The 27,756-nt window shown below is 41.3% G+C and overlaps 1 protein-coding gene across 6 annotated transcripts in view; it reads right to left on the reverse strand.

Moving 5' to 3' along the window:
* Positions 1 to 15,993: 15,993 nt before the first annotated feature.
* Positions 15,994 to 27,756, reverse strand: part of RBPJ (recombination signal binding protein for immunoglobulin kappa J region) — a 93,627-nt gene continuing 81,864 nt past the window's right edge. For all 6 annotated transcript variants that reach the window (XM_077815781.1, XM_077815783.1, XM_077815782.1 and 3 more), the window contains 3 exons: positions 22,004 to 22,159; positions 20,875 to 20,978; positions 15,994 to 20,691 (listed from right to left, as the gene is read on the reverse strand). In XM_077815781.1, coding sequence (XP_077671907.1) covers positions 20,376 to 20,691; positions 20,875 to 20,978; positions 22,004 to 22,159 — 576 coding nt within the window. In that variant the 3' untranslated portion in view covers positions 15,994 to 20,375. The remainder of the gene's footprint in view (positions 20,692 to 20,874; positions 20,979 to 22,003; positions 22,160 to 27,756) is intronic.

Below are 27,756 nucleotides of genomic sequence, written 5' to 3' on the forward strand. Positions count from 1 at the left end.
AGACGCGATCAAACTGCTGAAATTCACAAAAATAAGCCCTTCTTAAGCAGAGGAGCAAGTAGGGGGAATATTTTCAACCATGAGACAGCTTTTCCTTTTTGCAGAGAGAAAGTTCTGGCCAATTTTATAGTTATGGTTTTAGTGAGATGACACAAGTGAGAGATGGGCTCCAGGGAACATTTCTCAGTACCCTTGTGTTTATTAAATACATAAAACTGTTTAAATAGTGTCAAGGGGCTTGAAACAAAACAACTCAATCCAGGAGAGAATGTCAACCTTAACTATGAATTGCCTGGCATTATTCGCCTTCCTTCCTTCAGTGTGGTTAAAAAAAAAATCTGGAGTGGATGACGCTCAAAAGATTCAGAGACTTGGTTAAGATGCTGTCATCTGCTTCACTAGCAGCCAAACACATTTTGATTCCTCTGGCCCACTAATACCTTATTCTTTTGTAAGAACTGACAATGCCCTCAGTGCTGTACAAGTCACCAATAAAGACAAGGAGCAAGAGAAAAGTGGACACAGATCAGACAAGATGCACGGGAAACCCAGAGGAAAATATTGACTTTGAGGTTTTTCTCCCTTCCTTATTATGAGAAATTGGAAAGGGGATGGCAGAGGGATTACCATTTCTGAGCCTGGTGGAGAATGTGAGTCTTTAGGAGGGTTATGAAGGAGGAAAGCGTGGGGCTCGGTGCACAGGGATTAAAGGCAGTTCCCTGGGGCAGCGTGGAAGGCAGTGAGATATAGATGAGGGTACAATTGTGCAGGACCTTGCAGGTGAGCATGAGAAGTTAAACTTTCTGTAGCAGACAAGAAAGAACCAGGAGACTGACTGAAAGAGGAAACTACAACATGGTCTGAACTGTGGCTAGAGAAGATCCTTTCAGCTGCTGCATTGTGGACAGCCTGGTTGGGATCAATGTAGGAATCAGGGAGGCCAGAGAGCAGATGGTCACACTAGTAATGGCAGGAGATGAGCAGCGGCAGACAAGCATTTTATTAACTAGCAGGAAGAAATTAAGTTTGGGTGTTTAATACGGTATTGAGAAAGAATTGATCCCAGCCTGGATACACTGGAAGATTGAGAAAGACAAGGCTGCACATTGAGAGCCTAACTGATGTCTGTGCTGTCTACAGCGATTATACAGCATTCGTGGTTATGTTTAATCAGACCTTCTTGGGTTCAAACCAATTGTTGCAAAAGTCTATATTTTGTAATGCACTTTGTGCTGATCTACAGGAATTATAAAATAATTTAAGGCAAAAAAAATAGTGCTCTATTTTAGCATACACATTGCTAGGCTGCCAAGATGGGTGGTGTTTCCCCTTCCACACCTGCACCAGCTGTAGGGGACACCACCCTGGTAAACAGCAGTGCTGCATATCTTCCTAGTTTGCCCCTTGGCTTTTTGACCAAGGCCCTTCTCTGACGCATGGGGACACACCCGAGGGTAACATCCTCCAATATAGGACAGAGATGAACATGCAGCCACTATCCTGCTCAGGTTACGTCTCCCACCTCCAGCCAGCATTGGTACAAGCGGCCTATAGAAAGGGGAAGTAAGGTGGAGAAAAACCTTACTATCTCTGAGCCCACTGCATTCTGGGAAGAACTGATAGCAATGGCATTCCAAAATTGAGAAAAAGAAAGCATCTTTTCATCATTGTTGGCATGGAGACCACTCTTGGGACAATACCTACTTGTGCTGTTTTTCTCTTCCCCTAGCATCTGAAATGCCACGACCCTGATGGACAGGGGCCTTATCAGTTGCTGAGCATCTGAAAAATCTCCAAGTGAAGCAAAAGAGGACATGGGAGGAGCTGCTTGCTGACCTTTCCCCAGTGCATTTCAGCAGAGAGGTTTTTATCACGAAAAACTTGGCTGAGAAATTTCGTTGAGGTTCAGCTCCCTGCCCCCAGGAACACCAATAAATCATACAATATTTACACAAGCACATTTCCTTGGTTACAACATATTCATTTTCTGTCCTCTGCACACTGGCCTCAAAGTAGCAGCACAACACATCCCTGACCCTGCTTCCCTGACTGCTTGGGGCACTTAGTTTGTAGAGGCACCCTATCTTGCTGGTCATAACACCAACAAAGTTTCTCCGCCTCTAACTCCCAGCCATGGGAGAGGATCTCCACGCCTTGCTCTCACAGCACCTATCACGTGAGGCAGACATTGTTAACACACATTCCACTGACATTCTGCAGCTGCTCAGGGCATAAAGAGCGCCTTTCTCCTGTCCAAGTATGCAGTAAAAGGATTCATAAGCCAGGGAAGGAGAGGATGAATTGTGTCTCCCAGGATGTCAGGAGTTGCAACACCATTAACATGCGGTCTTGGGAGCAAAAGTTCCCTTTCTCATTGCAGTAAAGAGATCAGGGTTTTTAAAGATCCTGGCATCACAGACCTTTCCAAACCACCCCACATTAATGTTGATGAACCTTGCATGGTGATCAACCAGCCCTTGCAGCGCCATGGAGAAATACCCCTTTCTGTTAATGTACTCTGAGGGCCTGGGATGAGGAGCAAAGAATAGGCACACTGGTCCCATCAATAGCCTCAGTACAATTAGTGAAACCCAACCACGCAAGTCCATCAATGCCCACCTGTGCATTGCCTGGCTTTATGACCTGGCCCAGTAGCATGCTGACAGTAGCAGTGCACATATCCGTGAGAACAGCCCCAACAGCTGATCTACCCCTACCTACACCACATGGGTTAGCTACTGACTGGCAGCGATCAGGAACGGGGCACTTCCAGATAGCAATGGCCACATGATTTCTTCATACTGAAGGGAACTCTCATGTAGGTGTTCTGCAGCTGCGGCTGTGAAGTGAGCTCTGTACAGATCGCTAGGAAAGTGGCCTGTGCCAGCCTGAAGTTCTGCTGTCACTGCTGATCGTCCCACGGCTGCAGCATTAGCCTGTCCTCCCGGTCATTTCTAGTGTGTGTTTCCGGCAGTCGCACTACACCGAGTGAAGATAGTCCAGGAATGCACCCTGGAGAAATAACTACTTGGTTTCACCCTTCTCCCCTTCTCATCTTGACATTGCTGTGGTATTGCCAGGGCTGTCTCACAACTCATCCAAAGTCATCTGGCTCGGTGACTGCCCAGGCATATGGAGCAGCCTGTCCATATTAAGTGATGGTCAGCACTCAGCAGTGTTTTCTCAGCACCTGACAGCACTTAGAAAATGGCACTGACTTGCAAAACACAGATGAATTGTGGGATGCCAGGAGAGGAATTATGGAAGGAGTTTAGTTACAACTCAAATCCCAGAATTCTAGCAGGTTCAGGTAGGCAACCCACCGTGCATAGAGCCTAGTGGCAGAACATTGCATCCTGGGATGTCTACCAAGGATGCTGGGCGGTTATTTTGAAAAAGTGCAGAGCTATGTGGATGCATTCAGAAGGTAGACTCAGCTTAATCAGGCAAAAGAATTCTGTTGGCCAGTATAATTTACACCAGCTCCCTGAACGAATTAGGGTTTGCTGGTATAGCTATATGGGATAATGTAGACAAGGCCTAAGCCCCTAGTCAAACAGAGCAGTTTCTCTTTCTGTCTCAACAGATGCTCACCTGCTGAGAGTTGCCTCTGGAGACAGTATTCACTTAGCTAGCAGGGGTGCAACTTTGATACGTTGGGAGGCAATGGGAACACCCCCTTCCACACATACCCTTGTTTTGGGAGGAAGGTAGAGATCCAAGCAGGAGTGCTGGGGCAGGTTTGCCTATGTTCTTCCTGGTTCCCCATCCCTGCAGCATGAACATATGGGAATGGTGTTGTTCTTCCTTCCCTTTCTCCCTCCCCTGGCAATGGGGACTTCCCACATGGCTGCCTGATAAGAGAGCCTGACCTAATCCACTGCCATTGTATAGTGGAGCCATTACAGGCTGGCTGATTGGCTCTCACCTGCTGGGGCAGGTGGAAGGGTGCATGTGGCTTCTACTTGTTTTTATATGCCAAACTTTATTTGGAGTCTAAAAGGGATTTTTTCCCACTTGGCAAAATTGCTGAGAGGGTTTTTTCACCTTCCATCGAGCATCTCCGAGGTCTGGTTTGGGGCACTTAAATTACGCTCTTGCAACTTTGACAGGTTACAGTGCAATTCGTGGATTAAAAGGGGCCTTAGGTGAGGTCTCTGTAACCCAGTGGGCCACACTCTGAGCACCACATTGCCTGGTGAGTGGATATGTCTTCATGTCTCGCATAGCATGGAACTCCCTTCACCTCTCCTACCTCCTGCACCGAGGAGGGGAGCAGGTTGGGACTCTGGGCAGGCCTGAGGGTGTAGAGACGACATTGTACAACCTGTGGCCATTGATGCCCAGTTGAAATCTGCACAGCCCTGCTGGGTACTTTACAAAGGAACAGTCCCAGTTGGTTAAAGGTTTTAATAAAGTTTCAGTCTCTGCCTTTAACTACACTATCTGGCTAGACATAGTCACTGAGTGACTATGTAATATACCTGCAATTACTCTGAATTAATCTTGAACAATTTTGTCTCATCTCTCACCAGAGAAAAGAAAATGAAGAACTCCAGTATTTGCTTCCATCTGCTTATTGGCTCAAAAAAGACTGTTTTACTTCAGTCTGAGCCAAAAATTGTTCTTAATTGCTGACATTTGTCCTTGTCCTCAGTAGAGAGGCATATTTGTGTGTGTGCTTTTTCAAGACCTTTCAGCATCTGTGAGATTCTCTCCACCTGTGAGACCCATTATCTCAGATAAAAGTCGGGTGGGTTTTTGAAGACAGTATCAGGCTAGTAAATGATACATTTCTTCACCTGCTCATTTGGAAACACCTGCTTTTTAATACAACTAAGTAGCTGCTTGCCTACCTTAGATATTAGATATTTCATAGCAGCCTTACATTTTCTTTACTCTGTCTCTTGCCTCTAAAGTTACTCATTGTATTTAGCATATAATAACTCAAGGCATCTCTTCTTTGGATTTCTCTCCTTTTCCATACACAGTACATTAAATAAGGCAAAATGTTTAATCTTACCATATATGACTCAAGGGCCTTGCTGTATAGAAACAGAACTCTAGTTTCAGCAAGTTTACCTAACTAAAACAATTACTGTTTTACTTACTTCCTGTGCCTTTTTTGGTCAGAAAGTCTCAACCCGGCCTTACTGCCATGTCTGGATTTCCATTGCAGCTGAGGTTTGTTAGCAAGATGGATACTCTTTTCTAAGGCTTCCAAAAATGTTTTCAGAACAAAACTACTGTAAAATCAGTTACTTGCAACAGGAACCCTGAGCTCCACCAACTTTGTATTATTCTGCAGTGAATGGAGTCAGTAAATCTACCGCTATCATTCTGGAGAGGCTCCATACCCACAGTAGGAATAAATTCACAACAGAACCATTTCTCTCCTCAGTCAAGTCCCTTCTAAAAACTCATTTCTTCCATAGTGCCCACAAGAAGGAGGTTAATTAAATTTCAATAACTGAAGAAGAAACTTCTCTGGACTTCCTCTGTATCGCACTTGTTCGACCCAGTCTTGCAAACTCCTACACATGCTTCAATTTTAATACCATTAATAGTACAGCTGAAATCAATGGGATTACTCACCTGTTTAAAGTTAGGCATGTACATAACGTGCAAGATCAGGACATTAGATTGGAAACACGGTGTTGCCAACTCTTGTAATTTGATCATGAGTCTTGCAATAGTTGATACTTTACTTAATGCCCCAGGCTCCTGCTCCAAAGGAATCTCAGCTTTTACTTTTTAAAAAAAGTTGCGAGCAATCAGCTGCAGGGAAAAGCTTGAAAATGTGACCGGGGCGAAGCCTAAAAACTAAAAAGCAAATAAAAATAAACCAACTTATTTTTCATCATCATGACTCTTTTGGGGCCTGGCTCGTGATTTTTGAACATTGGAGGTTCGCAATACTATAGACTTCAGGCAAGGACTGTCTTTTGTTTCACAGAGATCAAAAGTGCATTGTCAGCATGTAATAAATAAAGAAGAGAGGGAATAAAAAGTAACTGGAATTCAAAAGAATGGGTTCCTGATTTCACAATCGGGAAAGTTTCAAAAGGAACAAATAAAACATCTCTTCCCAAATGGAAAGTTGTGAGTGAAGGATTTGTATCTGTTTCTGCATCCTACCGTCTCCAAAAGTCTCTCTTTCCCCCGCTCCCTAAAAGTGGTAAGTGGTATTCATTCTGGAATTTTTATCTTCACAGATTCAGATATAATCATTTAGTTTCTCTCCCCCTGCTTTTGAATCTGAAATGACAAATTCAAATTAGGGCTTATACCTGCAAACTGACTGCGGGTTTCTGAATCTGTGACTGGATGGCAAAGAAATGCTAAGTATATCTGGGTTGACTTATTCAAGAGAGAATTGATTCACATATTCATAAACTTCAAGATCAGAAGAGACTATCCCATGATCATCTAGTCTGACCGCCATAGCAGGCAACAGAACCTCACTCATCCACTTCTGTAATAGACCCATAGACTCCGGATGAGTTACTGAAGTGCTCAAATCATGGTTTAAAGATTTAAAGTTACAGACAATCCATCATTTACACTAGTTTAAACCTGCATGTGACCCGTACCCCATGCTGCTGTGGAAGGCGAAAAACCCCAGGGTCTCTGCCAATCTGACCCAGGGGAAAATTCCTTCCCAACCCCAAATATGGCGATCAGTTAGACCCTGATCATATGAGCAAAACCCACCAGCCAGACACCTGGGAAAGAATTCTGTATAGTAACTCAGACCCCTCCTCATCTACTGTCCCATCACCAGCCATTGGGGATACTTGCTGCTAGCAGTCACAGATCAGCTACATGCCATTGTAGGCAGTCTCATCATACTATCTCCTCCATAAACTTATCAAGCTCAGTCTTGAAGCCGATTAGGTTTTTTGCCCCCACTGCTGCCCTTGGAAAGTTGTTCCAGAACTTCACTCCTCTGATAGTTAGAAACCTTCAATTAATTGTTGACGGCCAGTTTATATCCATTTGTTCTTGGGTCTACATTGGCGCTTAACTTAAATAAGGCCTCTCCCGCCCTGGTATTTATCCCTCTGATGTGTTTATAGAGAGCAATCATATCCCCCCTCAGCCTTCATTCGGTTAGGCTAATCAAGGCAAGCTCCTTAAGTCTCCTTTCATAAGGTTTTCCATTCCTCTGATTATCCTAGTAGCCCTTTTCTGCAGCTGTTCCTGTTTGAATTCATCTTTTTTAAACATGGGACACCAGAATTGCACATTGTATTCCAGAAGAGGTCTCACCAGTGCTTTGCATAATGGAACTAACACTTCTCTCTTACCATGAAGCCCAATTGTTCTATATTTATAATTTCACAAACTCATAGATTCATAGAGTCCAAGGCCATAAGGAACCACAGTGATCATCTAGTCTGGACTCCTGTATAACACAGGTCATAGAACTTCCCAAAAATAATTCCTAGAGCAGATCTTTTAGAAAAACACCCAATCTTCATTTAAAAAATTGATGGAGAACCCAACAAGACACTTGAGAAGTTGTCTGAATGCTTAATTACTCTCACTGTTAAAAATTTATGCCTCATTTCCAGTCTGAATTTGTCTAGCTTCAATTTCCAGCCATTGGATCAGGTTATATCTTTCTCTGCTGGGTTGAAGAGCCCATTATTAAATATTTGTTCCCCATGTAGGTACTTACAGACTATTTAATTCATCCCTTAAACTTCCCTTTGTTAAGATAAATAGATTGAGCCCAAGTCTATCATTATAAAGAAGATTTTCTAATCCTCATTCTCATTGCTCTTCTCTGAGACCTTCTTGAATAATGGACACCACAACTGGACTAGTATTCTAGCAGTAGTCAAACCAGTGCTAAATACAGAGGTAATATAACCCCTCTATTCCTCTTTATGCATCCAAGGATCACATTAGCACTTTTGGTCACAACATTGCACTGGGAGTTCATGTTCAGTGGATTGTCCATCATGACTCCCAAAGCTTTTTCAGAGTCACTACTTCCCAGGATAGAATCCCCCAGCATGTAAATATGACTTATATTTTTTGTTCCTAGATGAATGTATTTACATTTAACCATATTAAAACAAATTGTTTGCTCATGCCCAGCTTATCAAACAATCCAGATCGCTCTGCATCAGCGACCTGTCCTCTTCATTATTAAACATCCCCCAATTTGTGTGTCATCTGTAAACTCCATCAGTCATGATTTTATGTTTTCTTCCAAGTCATTAATAAAAACATCAAATAGTGTAGGGCCAAGAACTTTCCATGAGGGTTGCCAGTAGAAACACATCTGTTCAGTGATGATTCCCCATTTACAATTACATTTTGAGACTTATCTGTTAACCAACTTTTAATCCATTTAATATGTGCCATGTTCATTTTATATCATTCTAGTTTTTTTCATCAAATGTTGTGTGGCACCAAGTCAAATGCGTTACAGAAGTCTAAGTATACAATAACAACACTATTGCCTTATTAACCAAACTTTTAATCTCATCAAAAAAAGATGTCAGGTTAGTTTGATAGGGTTTATTTTCCATGAACCCATTTTGGTTGGCATTAATTATATTTTTTTCTTTAATTCTCTATTAATTGAATCCCCAATAAGCTGCTCCATTGTCTTCACCAGGATTTGTGTCAGATTGAGAGGCATATAATTATCCAGGGCACCCCATTAAGCTTTTAAAAATATTGGCACATTAGCTTTTTTCTAGTCTTCTGGAACTTCCCTGGTATTCCAAGACCTACTGAAAATCAGAATTAACTGTCCAGCAAGCTCCTCTGCCAGCTCTTTTAAAACTCTTGGATGCAAGGTATGCTGATTTAAAAGTGTCTAACTTTAGTAACTGCTATTTAACATCCTCCTGAGATACTAATGAACTGGAAAAAGTGTTACCACATGCTATGACTGCATCACCTGTTCCTTCTCCAAACGCAGAACAGAAATATTTATTGAACACTTCTGCCTTTTCTGTGTCTTTATTGATAATTCTACCATTTCCATCTAATGATGGACCTATACAATTGTTAGGATTCTTTTTGTTCCTAATACCTAAATTCCTTCTTATTGTCCTTAATTCTGCTGGCCATAGATTTTTCCTCGTGTCCCTTTGTTTTCCATATCAATTTTCTACAATTCCTAGCTTCTGATTTATATTCATTAGTATCACCTTTCCCTTTTTATTTTTTTTATAGCTGCCTTTACTTCCCCAGGTCAGTTTTTTAACCCATACAGCCTTCCTTCTTCCTTGATTGTAGTTTTTTGGGCATCTAATAAAGAATTCTTTAACAATTCCCAATTATCATTTACATTTTTTCTGATTAAATTCTTCCTTCTAGTAGATTTTGCTCATAATTGTTTTCAGATTTGTCAAATTGGTCCTTCTAAATCATCAAGTAATATGGATTATTGGTTCTGGCTTTATTCTATTTGCACATTATAGATGTGATCAAGTCATGATCACTTGTACCTAAGCTACCATTATTATTTAGTTCTGTAATCAATTCCTTTTTATCTGTCAAGACATGGTCTAATACAGAATTCCCTCGTTGACTTCAACACTTTGAATTAGGAAATTGTCATCTATGATATTTTGTAATTCCAAGGACGTTTTAGTACTGACAACATGAGCCCTCCAGCATATGTCACTCAAATTGAAGCCCCCATGATCTCACAACTTTTTCCCCCTCAACCCTTTATAGACAGGTGTGTAAGGAGCTGATCATCCTGTTCCCTAATGCCATTTTATTATCTGTAGCAGACACCAACTAACACCCCACCTTGTTGCTTTATCTGATAGGACATTGATCCATATGCATTCAGGATAATTTTCTTCTGAGTTATCAGGGATTCATTAGGTGATGCCATTTTTGCTGGAGTGCCACTTCTCTCCCCTTTTGCTCACTCGATCCTTTCAAAATAGGTTATAACCGGTTTGCTAGAACTGGTTGTTAAATTTAGAAGCTCTTTTAGAACCGGTTGTCCAGTGAGGGAGAACTGGTTCTAAAAGGGCTTCTAAATTTAACCACCGGCCAAAAGTGGCGCCTTAGGCGCCAACTCCGTGGGGGCTCCGGGGCTGGAACACCCATGGGGAAAATTTGGTGGGTGCAGAGCACCCACCGGCAGCTCCCCGCCCCGCGCCCGACCCCAGCTCACCTCTGCCTCCTCCCCTGAATGCGCCGCCCCACTCTGCTTCTCCGCCCCCTCCCCCGGCTTCCCGTGAATCAGCTGTTCGCACGGGAAGCTGGGGAGGGCTGAGAAGTAAGCAGCGGCTTCGCGCTCAGGCCCAGAGAGGCGGAGGTGAGCTGGGGCGGGGGGAGGGGGGAAGGAGGGCCGCCCGTGTTGCAACAAGTAACCCAGGGAGCCGCGCAGGGGAACCACTCCTGGCCCCACCTCACCTCCGCCTCCCTGGGCCTGAGCACGAAGCTGCCACCTGCTTCTCAGCCCTCCCATGCTTCCCACGCGAACAGCTGATGGAACATCCATGGAGTCGGTGCCTAAGGAGCCACTTTTGACGTGATCAGTGGGGGGAGCAGCCGCTCCCCTCCCCCAGTTACGCTCCCCCCACCCCTAGGAGCCAGAGGGACCTGCCGGATGCTTCCCAGGAGCTGCCTCAGGTAAGCACCACCAGGACTCCCCACCTCGCCCTGGCAGGTCCCTCTGGCTCTTAGGGGCGGGGTGGGCACCCACTACAGTGGCCCACGAGACCCTCCTGCCCAGTTCTGGGGGCAGTCAGGGGACAGGGGAGGGAGGTAGATGGGGCAGGGGTCCTGGGGGGGGGGAGCGTCAAGGAACGCGGGGGGTTGGATGGGACAGAAGTCCCGGGGAGTGGGGGTGGGCCACAACCCCCTTGCGGGGTGAGGAGGGAACCGGCTGTTAAGATTTTGGCAGCTCATCATTGGTTATAACCATTTATTTTAACATTCCAATAATGGGAATCATCCTATCAGGTTTCCATAATACCAGCTTGATCAAATTTATGATCATACCCATTGTGAGACAATCAGCTGGTATGGATGATAACCTGGTCTCTCTTGACTGGAGACAATCTAGAAAAAAGTAAAGAAAGATCATTCATCATAAACTGTACCAGATAAGACTGAACCACATACTGTATGGGCAGCCTGTTAGACCCATTTCCAAAGCTAATCTTTAAACAATTTTTATTAAAATACAAGCCAAAGAACAGACTTAGTACTATTCCCAATCAAATGAGAAAGTAAATCAAGACCACTATACAAACACTCATCTGCAATATCCAAAGACCCTGTAACTTTTGCTCCCTCTTCCCCACTCCCAGTAAAAGCAACTACAGCAAATTTACAGCTTCATTCCACAATCCACACTCAAGCAAAGCTCACATCACCAATGACGATGTTGCATGTGTATGGATTGCAGAATAAACAGGATTAGAATGGCCCAAAAGACCACATGCCGGCAGGAGAGAATTAGATATGGATAAGGAAAAAAAACAGGGTTTCCATCAGTGATCAGCAAAAATTTATGTATTCTATGATTCTGCAGCTTCAGAATCCACCCTTTGCTGCATAATTCTACTCCAGAGTCTAAGGGTATGTCTACACTATGAAATTAGGTTGATTTTATAGAAGTAGATTTTTAGAAATAGATTTTATACAGTCAATCGTGTATGTCCCACTAAGCGCATTAAGTCGGCGGAGTGCGTCCTCACTACCATGGCTAGCATCGACTCCTGGAGTGGTGCACTGTGGGAAGCTATCCCACAGTTCCCGCAGTCTCCGCTGCCCATTGGAATTCTGGGTTAAGCTCCCAATGCTTGATGGGGCAAAAACATTGTCACGGGTGATTTTGGGTACATGTCGTCAGTCTCCCCTCCCTCTGTGAAAGCAACTGCAGACAATCGTTTCGTGCCTTTTTTCCTGGGTTACCCATGCAGCCCGCTCAGCTCACCACTGCCATTGCAAGCATTGTAAACACCTCACGCACTATACTGTAGTATGTGCAGAACCTGGCTAAGAGACGGCAGCGGGAGGACAATTGTGAGGAGGACATGGACACAAACATTCCTAAAAGCACAGGATGTGGCAATTGGGACATCATGGAGGCCGTGCGGCTGGTTGATACAACGGAATGCCGATTCTGGGCTCAGCAAACAAGCACAGACTGGTGGGACCACATAGTCTCGCAGGTGTCCATGGACAGTGGTGGGGTAGTGGTAGGGTCCCTCCTAGAATGGCATGCAGCTGATCACAGAAGCGGCATGTATGGGGCTCTGACCTGGAGCGACCATTTGCCTCCTTTGTCTTTTGGTAGGCTTGCCTGAGCTCCTTAACTTTCACGCGGCACTGCTGTGTGTCCCTGTTGTAGCCTCTCTCCAACACGCCCTATGAGATTTTGGCAAATATATTTGCATTTCTTCTTTTTCAGCGGAGTTCTGCCTGCATAGATTCTTCTCCCCATACAGCAATCAGATCCAACATCTCCCTTTCAGTCCATGCTGGAGCTCGTTTGCGATTCTGGGGGGACTGCATGGTCACCTGTGCTGCTGAGCTTACCATGCTGGCCAAACAGGAAATGAAATTCAAAAGTTCCCAGGGCTTTTCCTGTGTACCCGGCTAGTGCATCGGAGTTCAAAGTGCTGTCCAGAGCAGTCACAATGGAGCACTCTGGGATAGTTCCCAAAGACCAATACCATCGATTTGCATCCGCACTACCCCAAATTCAACCCAGCAAGGTCGATTTTAGTGCTACTCCCCTCGCCGGGGAGGAGTACAGAAGTTGATTTTAAGAGCCCTTTAGGTCAACGGAACGGGGTTGCTTGTGTAGACGCATTCATTATAAAATAGACCTAATGCGGCTAAATTCAACCTAACCCTGTAGTGTAGACCAGGGCTAAGCTTTCATTTAACAGATAGCTCCTAGGTAAACTCAACCTAAGCTTTTGGGACCCCTGAGTTTCTTCTCACTGTGTTTCTATGGGAACTGACCTGGTTAGATTTAATTTGTTTTCTTTATGTTTGTTTATGTATAACTGTGAAGATAATGTCTGTGGATTATAAAATAGCCATGTTATGTTGTAAAAATTAAGTTATTATTTATTATGTTTCTTTATAAGATATATAAAGATACTTAATTAAGTTCATTCCTTTTGTTCTTTTGGGGATTTGAATGTGGGGAGGTTCAAACTTAAATTGTTCTTTAGGTCTCAGTATAATCTACAAACCAGGCAAGTTTGAAGCTTTTAGATGTTCAAATTGTGTATGCACAAAATTTCTCATTTGAAGGATTGTTTTTTTTAACATGTACTTATGTCAAAAAAAACCCACTTCAATTAGTTCAAGGTTTTTTGTTTTAAATCACCTATAAACTGAGAGCACAGAAAGTTTTGCACCAATCTAGATGTTTGCTACCAACTTTTATTGATCTATCTAAACTTTAGAATTTTTAAATGGCCCAGGCTTTAAGGGAGCCTGGTTCAGAAGTCTTAAGATTACGGATGTCTGTTTAGGATAGTTCAGTTAGTCAAGACTGTTCAAATGGAAAGGCAAATGGCACCCCCAAAAAGAATTTACAAGCTGCATTGACAATTTTTTTTCCTGTTTTTTCCCTGGTAGAGATTAATGCTAAACAAAAAATGTTCTACTGAAAAATGAAGCACTTAGTAGGCAGCGAAACCTTACGTTTGAAAGCTCAGCATTAACTCTGGCCCCCTATCGTTATGTCTGTCTCTCATATTTATCTGTATGCCAGCATAAGTGATTTGTCAACTAATTCAATACATACCATCAAATAGAACTTTATAAAACCTTACATATAAATTATAGTAGAGAATATACAGATCTTCTGACTTGGGTTGATTTTTAAATCTTAGATCTATAAAAGTAGAACTGCTCAGAAAATTTTCATCAAAACATTTTCAGTGAAAAAGCTGTTTTGACAGAGTCACCATTTTTTTAATGAAATCATTTAGATTTCACCAAAAAATCCTGCAGAAAAAAAATAAAAATAAAAATTTACATCTTGGAAAATTTACATCTTTTGGAAAGCTCTGAATTACATATTGGAATTTTGAAATGTTTTAAGTGTTTTATTTGATGGGTTTTCACATTTTAAAAAATATTTTACAGCATTTCATTACATGTCAATGGCAGGAGTTCACATATGTAGTATTCCACTATTACTGACATGTCATGTTATGACATCATAGTTCAAATTCTGATTTATTTTAAAAATTATTAAGGGCAGCTGCTACTTTAGTACTGATTGGAACACCTCTTTTAGATCAAAAGTCAAACTGTTTCATTAAAAGACAAAAAGGAGACAATGAGAAAATCTTTCAATTAGTATTAAGTAGCAGTTGTTCTTTAAAAAAAGAAAAGAATATATTTCAGCTATTATTTTCGTATTGTATGTCAATAGAATAGTGCCCAGATTAGCCTGTGAAACTTTTTGCCATGGGATTTCATCGAGACCAAGACCTTAGCAGGATTAAAAAGGCTGTGGACTCTCATACAAAAAACATGGATAACCAGATTTATAATAGTAAATATTAAAAAGAATTTTGGAAGGGATATAAATCCTATGCTTCAGGGTTAAACTGAACCTGTAACTTTTGGGGTTACGAATAAACCTTCCCTGGGGGCAGGTTTTCCCACAACTACCAACTTTAGTACCAGATACTTCAGAGAAAGGTAAAAGAAACCCTAGTCAAGCCTGTGAGAGGACACTGGACTGGAAAGACTCTTGGTCTAACCAAGTACAGTGCATCCGATTTCTAACTCCTATGCTGCTTCTCCAGCCAAATATTTGCATAATATTCTTTATAGCAACATCTAAACCTCTTATCTGTGTAGTTCATTGCCAACTTTCTACTATGTATTCTTCCACAGCGCTGGCCCTAGTTGAAACAAGTATTAGACGATTTCCTCCCACCGTTCTTTTTTTCCTACTGTGCCACCAGTCTTATCTCTGTTAATGCCTCGTCCAAAAGAATTTCCCCATTTCTGCAGTCTCCAAATCGCCCCATCATCAACTGCAATGGAGCAATGGAAGTGGAAAGGGGCTTTAAAGTGGATTTAAGTGTAATTTACATCCATTTTGGAGTCTATTTATTCTTCCAGACCTTCCTAAAGGACTTTAACATAAATGAGAATCAGACCCTTGATGAGCAGTCAGTGGTTCGAGTGTAGTTCCAACCACACTCCATGAGATGTGGTGCCTTAAGAGGGCCACTTACTTTGACTATTCTTAAGGCCACATTCTCCCCCTCTCTCTTCCTTCTCCTTCATCTCTGTGCAGCTGCAGTATACCAGGAATCATTCCTCAATTTATGCAGACATGATTCCTTCACATCATGAGTCCTCTTCTACCTTAATAAGGGAAACCCTGTTTCAAGTGGTGGGCCCATTATCTGTAAGGACCAGCAAAGTTCAAGTCTTTGTATCTACTTTCTCCAGTTTGTTCACCTTATACTTTGAACTAGCATTTTCACATGGATAATACTCAATTGTACCTATCTCAAAGGTCAAAATATTTCCTATGGTTAAAATCCTCTATCAATTTACTCCAGTTTATGTCTTTGTCCTAGCAGTGCTTTGCTTATCTAGCAATAGCCTCCTCTTTCCCGTCCCTCCCACAATCTCATCACGGTTAATGAGTGCAGTGTCTGTCTGCCATTCCTAACCTTTTTCTGGTGCATATGCCACATCTATTCCTCATCTCCTTTCAAGAGTTTTGTATTTTTATGTATATAATGGACTTAGTCCTGTGTGTCTGCAGCCCAAACAGGAGATAACCTCAATCAGCTGTAGCATTTGGACTTGCTGGTTCATGTTCTCCCTAAAACCAAGGCACAAACTAGCTTTGTTACATATTCAAGGATGAGCCTAGCTATTAACCAACATCTGAAAAATGCTCATCCAAACAGAACGCAACTACAGACTAGGATGAAATATAAAACAGGTTAAGTAGTGAGGCTGCTACATTTAAATAAATAAACACAGTTCATTTTTTTCTTATTTAATAAATAATATCAAAAAAGTGAACCGGTTCTTTTTGTACATTACTGGAAAAACAACAGTCACTTGTCTAACTTCAGCAATTATACAAGCTGTAGAGAAACAGGTTTAGATTTGAAACCAGTTTTTTATGTGGACATTCCGTATCCAGTTTACGTGGAGCCAGGGTGGCTGCCTCACATCTATTGATGACTTTTCCTCTCCTGGGCTTGGTCTTCTGCTGCTCTGGTTCCACAGATGACCTCACCGTTCACAAGCCAAAAAAAACCAACCTGATTTCTTGTTTAACATTATGTCAGCAAAAATGTAGCAATTTTCAACAAATGTGATCATATTATATTACTCCCTATATAGTAACATCATACAGCTGTTAAAATAAGTTTGTCACAGGAGCAGTAACATGACATTTCATCGTGACTGAAACCTTATAGAAAAAAAATTGAAATAAAATATTATATGCGCTTACACACACTGGACAAAACACGTAGTTTACAATTCACTTTTATTTATTCCTTGAAACTGCCCGTATTGCAGATTGTTTTGATGAAATATGGAACTGAGCAATGCAAATTTTCTACAAAATTATGGTAAAAACTTGCTCAATTTTCTACCTTATTGCTAAGAAATTTTACAGGTGCACAGTTTGTAAAATATAACCCTTAAAGGACTGAATGCATACACTTGCTGCAAGGTTCAAGAAACAAACTAAAACTAAGCATAGCGCCTACAGCTGGACAAATGCAGTACGGACTGTAGGCAAATGTGTACAAAATTGGAACTGTTCATCCATTTTGTCACTTTATGAAGGGAGGAAACAGTTCAGTCCTAAAAGGGTTAGGTAGAAACCCCAATATATTACTGTTTCTAACAAAGCTGCCACTCAACCCCACAGTACAGTGCTTGAAAACAAAGTCAACCGCCTGGCACAGGAAAGTACACATTTTTTCAGTACTCATCATACACACAGCTGCTTTTGAAAGTAAAAAGTAAATAACATGGTTAATAATTACAGAGCATTTTGTTCCAAAATTGACACCTCTACAGTTATTTGGTCTGAAGTGGGTAACTCACTTGTTTCATTTTTGTCAGATTTGTATTAGGAGTATTTATGGTTTTATTTCTTTAGGTTCATGTCTTTTCACGTAACTTATAAGTCTGTGCAATGAAGACAGAAGTGAAATAGTGTATATCAGCATTAACAAAAAGACAGATGCGGGGAGCCTTCAGATAAAATTAGGAAAATTGTCAGCAGCAGGTTATATCATACTAGTGTTGAATTCTGAAGTGCAGTTCTAAACAAAAACAGAACATAGGTAGCTTTGAGCATTTAACTTGCTTTCTCATCCAATAAGTTGGAACTATAAAAACATTCTGAACAGACTCAATTTCTATGTATACTTTTAGAAATAATAAGACAAGACAAGACTTAACAGCTACAGTAGAACAGTTCTATAGTTTCATATTGAAACATTCTATAAGTAGTTTAACAGAAATTTTTAGCATTCTTGGAATATTGTGAATATCATGAAAGATGATCAACAGCTCTTGATGCCATTAAAAGTAACAAAGCCACTCACAGGAAAGAGTTCAAGAAAATAAGTTATTTGAACTTAAATTACAACTGAGCATCTTTCTTAGTGACAGTGTGGATCTGGAAGACAATTCCTGTGTTACTAACTAGCTACTAAAAACAATGGAGCCACAAGTCCAGGAAAAAGCCAACAAAAAGAGCTTTAAAAATTATACATAAGCAGATACTGCTGAAATGGAATTTAATGTACTTTTCCACCCACTAGCCTGTGGTATGTAGAGTGGCAAAAATTAGGCCAAATGCATCATGTTTGTTAGATTCTTTAAAAGTCCAGGAAGATTGTGTATACTCCATTGGGCAAACTTATTGCAAGGAAAGAAACTGAATACAAAAGTCTATTGCATTTACATGTAAAAACATTTTAAAATAATGTAATATAAAAGCAGGTGCCTCTTATGGTTTGAATAGCTATTTAAAAATATTCCTTGAAAGTTAAAAAGCTTGTTATGGTTTTATCTGCTGTGTATGTAATGGTTTGTTCTTTAATATTATACTAAATTCATTACTAACCACTTCCTTTAATCCTCAAGCTAATAAATGAAGAAAACCTGAGGCCCATAAGTTAAACAGTACTGTATAAAACAAACATACTTCTAGCAAAAACTTGTGAAATGATTTCTGTCAACACAACCAAGATAAAATTAAATAGCACACAGACAAGTAAACAGATTTGCAAATAAATGCCAGTAAACAGCTTAAAACAGAGATAAGGCCACAATGAAGTCTGCCCTTGGCCACTGAAATAGAGATGAGGCAGTATTTGTAACAATGTTCAAGGGAAGGTTACATAGTATAAAATGGCTAATAAGAAGGCCTGTGGTAGAATACAAGCACATTTTAGAAGGACAGTGGCACTGATTTAACAACTAACTGAATATGTTTTACAACGGATTTCTTCCCTTAACCACATTATCTTCAGTTTTCAATGAATGCAAAACCAACACGTTCATCGAGCAGCTGAGGCAAACACGTAGAACAGAGCGTCAGAGAAGACAAACATATTGCAGAGAAGCAGTGCTTTAAAATGGTGCTGGTGCTGAAATTGGAAACTCTTAAAGTGGTCAATGGAAATCTATTCAAATAGTCAATGGGTAAGCCTGCAGGCCATACTCTGTAGTAAACCACAGGTTCACATGGACACAGTAGTTGTGGCTCTTGTTTCATGGGATGGTAAAGGTTGAGCAATTCATAGAGTTTATATTCTTGTCCTGGAAGGGAAAGGTTACACTACATCCTATAAGCCTATGCCTGGTTCTGGGATTGCAAATGAGCCACTGGGATATATTTTCAAATACAGTTGAAGCGATCAATTACATAGAGAGGGATAAAAAAAAGGCAAATTCAGAATGAGAGTCACACAAATCAACTGAGTCAAACTGAGCCTTAAATTTATGGTGGAGAGAAGGCTCGAATATTGCACTAATTGTTCGCAGGGAAAGAGAAAACCCCCTGGAAATAGAGATGGGAGTTGACTTCATGACAGTGCTTTTGTAATCTTATAATTGCCCATTTCTAAGTACTAAAATTTATTTTTAACTATTATGGTATGATCACTTCACAATGAAAGCACGTCAATACAAGGATTACACCAACGTTTGGCCTAATTTACTGAACAGTAGGAAGAAAAACCATGCTTTTTGTGATTTCTCTCATTGTATAATGATGAAGGGCATCACCTACCAATCCCATTTGTAGCAAATACTTCTCATGATATTAGTCACATGCTAACAAGACAGAAGACATGCTGCCAAATGAAGTCATTGGGAACATTCAACTTTTGAAATAAAATGTTTAAGTTACACTTCATACAAATTATGTACAAGATTAGAAAAAACCTGAATGGATCCTAACACACTTTATGATACATTTCTGACTTTTAGGAGGGAAGGGGACAAAAACCACCCTTCAAAACACCAACGTATTCCTGTGACGTGACCAATCATAAACATGACTGTTTGAAATGTCACATATTTTGAACTCCTGTTATGTTAGACCCTCATGAATTAGCACTATAAATACATATTTTAAAAAAAGGAAAACACAGAAATAACGATTAACGACTGAAACCAGAGCACTAACGTTAACATACATTGCATGTATTGCAGGCAAGGCAGAGGCATTTTATTTAAAGCTTTTGCACAGACTTCATATAATCTTAAAAAAAAATATGCTGGCCTTTCCAAGGTTCCACTTGCTGAAATAAAAACCATTTCAGTTCATAAAAAGTCACAAGACTTCAGTTTAAAAAAAGGAACAGTTCCAGCCACAGACCAAAAATATATCTATTTTTTAAAACTGGAAGAGTATGGTAATTAGATTATACAAGCATGGTCAGGCTTGGAACCTGAATATACTTCAGAGCAAAAGCTCAGAGGAAAAAAAAATATAAACTATTTGGTAACAAAAGTGTACTATATGTTGTGATACAAAAAAGGTATGGTGAAAATGTACCTTTTATACTAAAGCTTATACAAGTTCCTTGGTCCGTAAAAATTATGTCATGTTCATGTTTTCTAGTTTGTTTAACTTGTATCCCAGCCACATTTCAATTTCTTGCCCATTTAAAAAAAAACAGCTGAAAAATAGATTTTAATAAAGTTTATACATTTCAGATTTTTTTTTTTTATTGTGGCTTCTATTTTTCAGATCAGCACTTGCAGGTAACAAAGTTCAAATAATATCACTCAGAATGGAAAGGTGTTTTCCCATGAAACCACAAAATTGTTCAGTTGTCTTGTCTGTAGCACTTGAAAGTCTGTTAAAGTCCAAGCAAACACTGTAGTTAGGAAACTACTGTTGCTGTAGATGATGTGACATTGGTTGGATTTGTGCTGACATTTGTGTAACTTCCCTCGCTGTTTGTATTTGTTTCACTGGAAGCCATGAGGCTTGAGTTGGCTCTGAGAATTGCTCCAGCAGCACTGCAGTGTGGTCGTGGGCCTGGCTCCGGTGTATATGTAAAGGTAAGGCTAGTGGAGTAGATTATGCCATCATTACGGACCAAAGTTACTGGAACCTGGACTGGCTGACGGACCCACCTCCAACCCTCTCGGAATGCAGAAATGTCTGGAACAACACACAGCATACTTTCTGCACATCTGACAAGAGAAAAAGGCAACATATTAGCTGCCACGCAGGTATTCAGTAAAAAAGGTAGTGGCTCAGAAAATGAAGAGATATGGAGCAAACAACAAAAATCAATATACACTCGCCAGAACTTCAACACCGACTGTAATCAGAACTCCACCCACCAAAAATAGTAGTAGAAAATAATACTGCACCTGTACATGGTTTCAGCTTCCACGTCCCCAAACCAGACACGTAAATTTGGAGTGAAATTCTGACCTGTAAGTTCCAGCATTGCTACATCTCCACCACCATTTAACTAGAGAGAAAATAAACCAGACATACAAAATCAGAAGGAATTACTCTTGTAGTACATATGAGTACCATAAACATTGGTTTATTCCTTCTTTTCCAATTAAGAAAAGCAGCAAACAAATTTAACTCAGTTAAGAGAAATCACATGATAAATAGCTCCAAATGGTTTGGTGTTCGGAAGTGAATGGCAACACTTGAAGGAAGACCATTTCAATCACAAAATATAAACAGCCAGCAAGCATCTATGAGTCAAGTGCCTGCACCGTCTTCACCACCTGGTAGTTCATCAAAGCTCAAGTAGGAAGAACTTCAGGACACAGGATATGACCTTTTGTGTAGCTGACCTTTTGAGTCCTCTCTCAAACAGAATGAGGTTTGTTGTTAACAAGGAAGGGTTCAGTCATAGTGTGTTAATTGGTAATTAGTTGTTATTGATAAGGAGTCAACATAAATTTTTAAATAAACAAAAATAAAGATCTTCGAGGATTTATTAAAGAGGGCAATTTTAAGAAGTGCAGCAATTCTTAAGAAATAGACAAAGTCGATGTTCTCTTTATCAAGCATGTGTTCTTGTCTTGCATAACAGAGTTGAAAAAACATAGCTAAAATTTGATGGAACTATAATCAGTATTTTTACTTAACATTACAAAACACTCTCTTGTGGATGCAGATATATAATGTAGGACTAGTTTAGAACTGTTCTGCTTAAGAGAGTTTGTAAGACGCTTTCTAAGTGTGAAAATGCAGTCTAGTGATTAGAGAGGGAGAGACTGGGAATCTGAACTCTTTGCTTTTACTCCCAACTCTGCCACTGACTCACAAGTGACCTTGGGCAAATTATTAAAGTTCTCTTTGACTCAGTTTACCCATCTATAAAACTGGTTACATAATACTTACCTACAGCATCTCACAGGAGCACCATGAAGTTTAATTAAAGACTGTGAAGTATTTAAAGATGCTCAGATGAGAAGCCCTATAGTAAATGCAAAGTTTATTAACAAGAGCAGAAAAAGTAAACAACTGACTTACTTGAAGACTTTCTACAACAGGCACAGGTGTTACTGGAGCATGGACTGGTCCCATCCCCTCATAAAATGTATATTCTGCCTTATCTGTACTAATGATTGTCCAAGAAGCTCCATCATTAATCATCTCTTTATTTGGTTCTTTGGGGCATGGAGTGGCCTTTAAGAAAGAATAGTTAGAAGTTTGGTCTGTATATTGGTTTGATATTCACACCAGAACTAATAATGAGGAATCTGAATTGGTAAGAGGAAGTGGGTCACAATGTCTCATTTCAAAGTTATGCAGCTTAGTTTCCCTGTGTCTCTTCCTATAACAGAATGTAGTCAAAGAACAACCCCTTGTACAATGCGGAATGCATTGCAATTTGCAACACATCCTCCTGTGCTAAAATAGTCATCAAGAGCCTTACAAAGCATACAAGACACAAAATAAGCAACAAAAATATTCACACTGAAAGAGGGGTTCTACTTGGGAAATGTGAACAGGTCCAGGAGGAACACCCTTCACTATTTTTAATGATTGAATAGGAGGGAAAATCTTGATTTTTTTTTCCTGTTATGAGATGGGGTCATGGCATGGAAAAGGTTGATAACCATTGCACTAGAACAAGTACAATTACTGAATGAAATACAGAGCTGAAAAAGTCAGTTCATATGCTTAAGTGGTTCTGTGTTAATGCTTTGTTAATTTGGGAGGGGAGTGGGGGGAAGGTGGCTGCACTGCAGTGTCCAGGTTCAGTGTCAGACATCCAAAAGAGGTGACAAAAGGAGAAATTTTACTTATCTGTACATTTACTTTATTTGACCCACTTTAGATCCTTGGGTTATAGTTCCTCCCACCCAACAGATGGAGACAGAACATTAAGACTTTTGATATCACACCCATGATATACAAAGATTTGGCAGTTTGTCAACCTTCTGTTGAATTCATTGAAATCCGTACCAAACAAAAAAATTGGATTGATGCTATTCAATAATCATTAACAAATAAGTTCAGTAAGTAAAAGAAGAAATCTTAACATGGGATTGACTCAATAATGGCATTAAAACTCTCAGTAATGAGGCAGATGGCCAAGCAAGGGAGGTGGGAGGTGAACTGATCTAGAAGATTCCAAAAAGATAATAAAATTTCCCCTTCTATGATCTTCTGTACCAGTCCAGGTGCTTGGAACTTTCCAAAGCAGTTCAACATTTTAGTATGGATGGGACTACCATTAAACTACTAGTGCCAGTAACAACCTTCTACAAAGGCTGTGAATGCAATCTTATTCTCCAATGTTTTCGCAAAGATGTGGGCAGAAGCCCTGAGGCAGTCTTGCAGATCTCTATTAAAGAGGCTTCTGCTCTTTCTGCCCATGAAGATCCTACTGACCAGATAAAGAGAGCTTTAAAAGATTCTAGTGGTTTTTTTCCTGCTGTAACATAAAGACACTCTGACTAATTCCCTAATCCATCATCTGATGAGGAGTTCAGAGGCACATGACAACCTTTACATTTTGGTGTGGGATGAAATACTTTTAAGACTGCTTAAATTTTGTTATTCTTTCTATTGAGTCCATAGAGCCCAGGCAATGTAGCCTTCCCCCTGTATGATTCTAGGGCCAAATGTGGTTAGAGTGATTTCCCAGTTCAGGTGAAAGACTGATGATGTCTTGAGCCTGAATTCAGGCAGAGTTGTCAGCATGACCACAACCAGGTGAAAAATCACATGACTGCTTTCAGAAAAGGCCTGGAACTCCACAACTCCTCTCGCTCCTATTATTATTAATAAGGTTAGCGTCCAGAGTCTTAACCAGATCAGAACCCCATTGTGCAAGGTATGATATAACCATGCTTTTATCAGGAACAGGACTTGAAAACACAAGTCTCATCAAAATACTCCTCAGAAGGTTAAAAATGGTGAGTTAGCACCAGTTTCAAGTTTTAGCTAAGAACCACGAGGCTAATCTCACTTTATCTGCTGCCTTCAAGAACCTAGAAACATTGGTTTCCAGGCATAGAAGTAGTTTCTCAGCTTTCTCCCCTGGGATTCTTGCCTGGTACTTGCACCTTCAGCCTGACTGTTCAAAACCTGAAGGGCCTACCCTTGATGTTTGTTACCTCTTCTCTGGTTCAAGCCTATCTTTTTAATGTGATTCTGCCTCCCTTTTCCTGAATTATAGGAAGGGCCCTACCAAATTCACGGCTATGAAAAACACGTCACGGACTGTGAAATCTGGTCTCCCACCTTGAAATCTGGTGTTTTGTATGCTTTTACCCTATACTATTCAGTTTTCACAGGGGAGACCAGTGTTTCTCAAATCGGGGGTCCTGACCCAAAAGGGAGTCGCAGAAGGGTCACAAGATTATTTTAGGGGGATTGTGGTATTGCCACCCTTACTTCTGCACTGCCTTCAGAGTGGGGCGGCCTGAGAGCGATGGCTGTTGGCTGGGTACCCAATTCTGAAGGCAGCGCCATGCCAGCAGCAGCACAGAAGTACCAGACCATGCCACCCCTACTTCTGCGCTGTTGCCTTCAGTGCTGGATGGCCGGAGAGTGGCGGCTGCTGACTGAGGGCCCAGCTCTGCAGGCAGCAGGGTAAAAGTAAGGGTGGAAATACTATACCATGCCATCCTTACTTCAGAGCTGGGCAGCTAGAGAGTGGCAGCTGCTGACCAGGAGCCCAGCTCCGAAGACAGCGCCACCACCAGCAGAAGCTCAGAAGTAAGGATAGCAGTACCACAACCCCTCCCCCGCCAACTTCTTTTTGAGTCAAGACCCCTACAATTATCACACTGTGACATTTCAGATTTAAATAGCTGAAATCATGACATTTACAATTTTTAAAATCCTAGGACTGTGAAATTGACGAAAATGGACCATGAATTTGGTAGGGCCCTAATTATAGGTATTAGTTGTGCTGGATTTGTTCCTGTTGGTCTGTAATCCTAGAGCCCATAGGGCAGTGGTTCTCAAACTGTAGGTCGGGACCCCAAAGTGGGTTGCGACCCCATTTTAATGGGGTCACAAGGGCTGCCTTAGACTTGCTGGGTCCCAAGCCCGAGAGCTTCAGCCCTGGGCAGCAGGGCTCAGGTTATAGGCCCCCTGCCTGGGGAGGTGGGGCTTTGGTTTTGCCCCCCCCGGTGGTGGGGCTTAGGCGGGCTCAGGCTTCGGTGCCCTCTTCTGGGGTCGTGCAGTAGTTTTTGTTGTCAGAAGGGGGTCATGGTGCAATGAAGTTTGAGAACCCCTGCCATAGGGCCTCAGCTGGGGTAGGACTCACTACTTTGAAGCAGCTAAGGACTGTTACATCTTCTCTTTTCTCCTTGAAAAGAAATTTGCCTTTGAAGTGCACAGGTGGTAGTCTGACATTAGAGGAAGAGCCCATTACCCATGGTTTGAGTCACAGAATTCTTCTGCCTGCCACTAAGGTGGCCACGGCTCTAGAAGATGAATAGACTGTCATATCTGGTTTCACACATGAATGAGAGTATGAGGTCCAGAAATGGGAAGGTCAAGATCAGTTCAGCATCCTCATCTTTGGCCTCTGCATACCTGCTTTACCTCTGTAGCCACCTTGCCCTTGCCTGGGAGAGACACGCTGCATAAATTGGAGCTTGCAGTGACAGGCCTGAGATCTGACAAGATCTTTTTTAAGGGATGCCTTACTTCTGTCACGGAGAGCCCTAATAGCTAATCCTTCTTCCACAGGAATTATCGTCCTCTTTGCTACCCCCCATTTGGCACTGTCTGCCCTTTTGATTCTCAATGATCATCTCCACATCTGACACTCTGAGAGGACAGAGAGCCTTTAACGCCATGCTTAGGGTCTGCTGATGGTCAGTCTTCTTTCTGACATAGGAGCGGATGGTCAGCAGCTGCAGGGTCCTATCAGATTAGGAAAGCTCCCTGGCACAGCTTCTGGCCAACAGATCCTGCAGCTCCAAAATATATGCCATCCTCATAAAGAGCATTGGCAGGTCCTGCTTAAATATGCAAAGTTCACCTTTCTCTTGATCTTAGGGATCCAGATGGACCTGCTGATTTTCCAGTCTCCTTTCCTTTCCTTTGTCCTCTCTCTCTCTCCCTGGCTATTTTCACGCCACTCCACTATGTCCACTAAGTGGACATGCTCAGTGATTTCCTCTCTGTAATGGGCAGGTAGAAGGAGCTGGCTAAGATGCTCCCTTCATTTCTGCTTGTTCTTAAACTATAGAAGGTAGAGTTCCAAAGACTCCATAGAATCTGGGCTGTAGTTCTGGAATAAGCAGCCTGGTGCTCACGTCTAATTGGGTAGGAAGAAGCAGGTGAAGATGAGACTCTGTAAATGCAGAGGCTTCTTTTCCACAGAGCCTTTGCCCGCAAGAAGAGAGTGTGCTGTTCCACAAATAATCTGGAAAAGGGGATGGGCAAGTGAAGTGACAAAGTTTGCAGATGATACAAAATTATTCAAGATAGTTAAGCCCAGAGCAGACTGCAAAGAGTAATCAAGGGATCTCACTAAATTGGGTGACTAAACAACAAAATGCCAGATGATGGGTTCTAAATTAGCTGTTACCACGTAGGAAAAAGATCTGAGTGTGACTGTAGATAGTTCTCTGAAAACTTCCACTCAATTCACAGCAGCAGTCAAAATGACTAACGGTATGTTAAGATCTATTAGGCAAGGGATAGAAAATAAGACAGAAAGTACAGTACAGACCCATTTACGCACGGATGTCGGGAGTCAAGCAGTCACGACCGCGTGTTAATGGACTGCGGGTTAAGAGGGCCAGGCTGAAAAAAGTGTCTATGATTCACTTAGGAAAAAAACGCAGTTATTTTCTGCTCTTTCTGGCTCGCATTTTTTCTCTCTTATGAAGTCTGTCATTTGCTGCAGATGAATGATTTCAATATTTTCTGCATTTTGCTCCTCCATAAATCTTACAACAGTTTCTACAGCACTTTAAGGGCTTCTCTGGGCGAAATTTTGACCTTTTCAACGACATTCTCGCCATCACTTTCGTGGTCCGACGTAGCCTCGCAGCCCATTAATATTTCTTCGTCGGACAGAAATTCTGAAGTCGGGCAATCTTCATCCATCTCCAGCCACTCAGTAATGATTTCCAGCGATGTATCCAAACTAAAATCCTTTATCATTTGAAAGAGAAGTTTACCTTTATCCTCTTTTGTGTGCGTGCATGTTTGTAGGACATCTTCTTCCAAAAATCCTTCAAAGTCTGGCTCTGAATCAGTGCCACTGCTGGAGTTTTCCGAGTCTGAGCCGTCTTTGACAGAAAAGGCATCACTGAGAGCCTTCATCCAGCAGTTTTCAATGGACTTTTGTTTTACTCCGTCCCAAGCTTTTTTAACTAAATAAATAATTTCCTTCATGTTTAACTGTTTCAGGAATTCGGAAATGCCTGAAGACATACAAGACACGATCGCCGAAATAAGCTCCCATCGATAACTGTTTTTAAAAATCTGAACAATGCTCTGGCCTAAAGGTTGAATTTTTGATGTTGTGTTGAATGGTAGGTGTAGCACCTGAATTTCTCCATCGCTCAATACCAGTGATTCGGCTGGAGGATGGGTTGTACAACTGTCAATTAGCAAAAGTGCTTTGGCTTTGAGTTTCTTCGACCGCAGATGCTTACAAAGAGCTGGAACAAAGCTGTTGTGCAACCAGTCATCGACAATGTGTCTCATCATCCAAGCATTTTTGCTGTTAGTGTATATTACTGGCAGTTTCGGCTCTACTGAGGTGATTAAAGCAGTGAGGGTTATGAAACCAGCCAACG

This window comes from Eretmochelys imbricata, chromosome 4 (assembly GCF_965152235.1).
Source record: "Eretmochelys imbricata isolate rEreImb1 chromosome 4, rEreImb1.hap1, whole genome shotgun sequence".
Lineage (NCBI taxonomy): Eukaryota > Metazoa > Chordata > Testudines > Cheloniidae > Eretmochelys > Eretmochelys imbricata.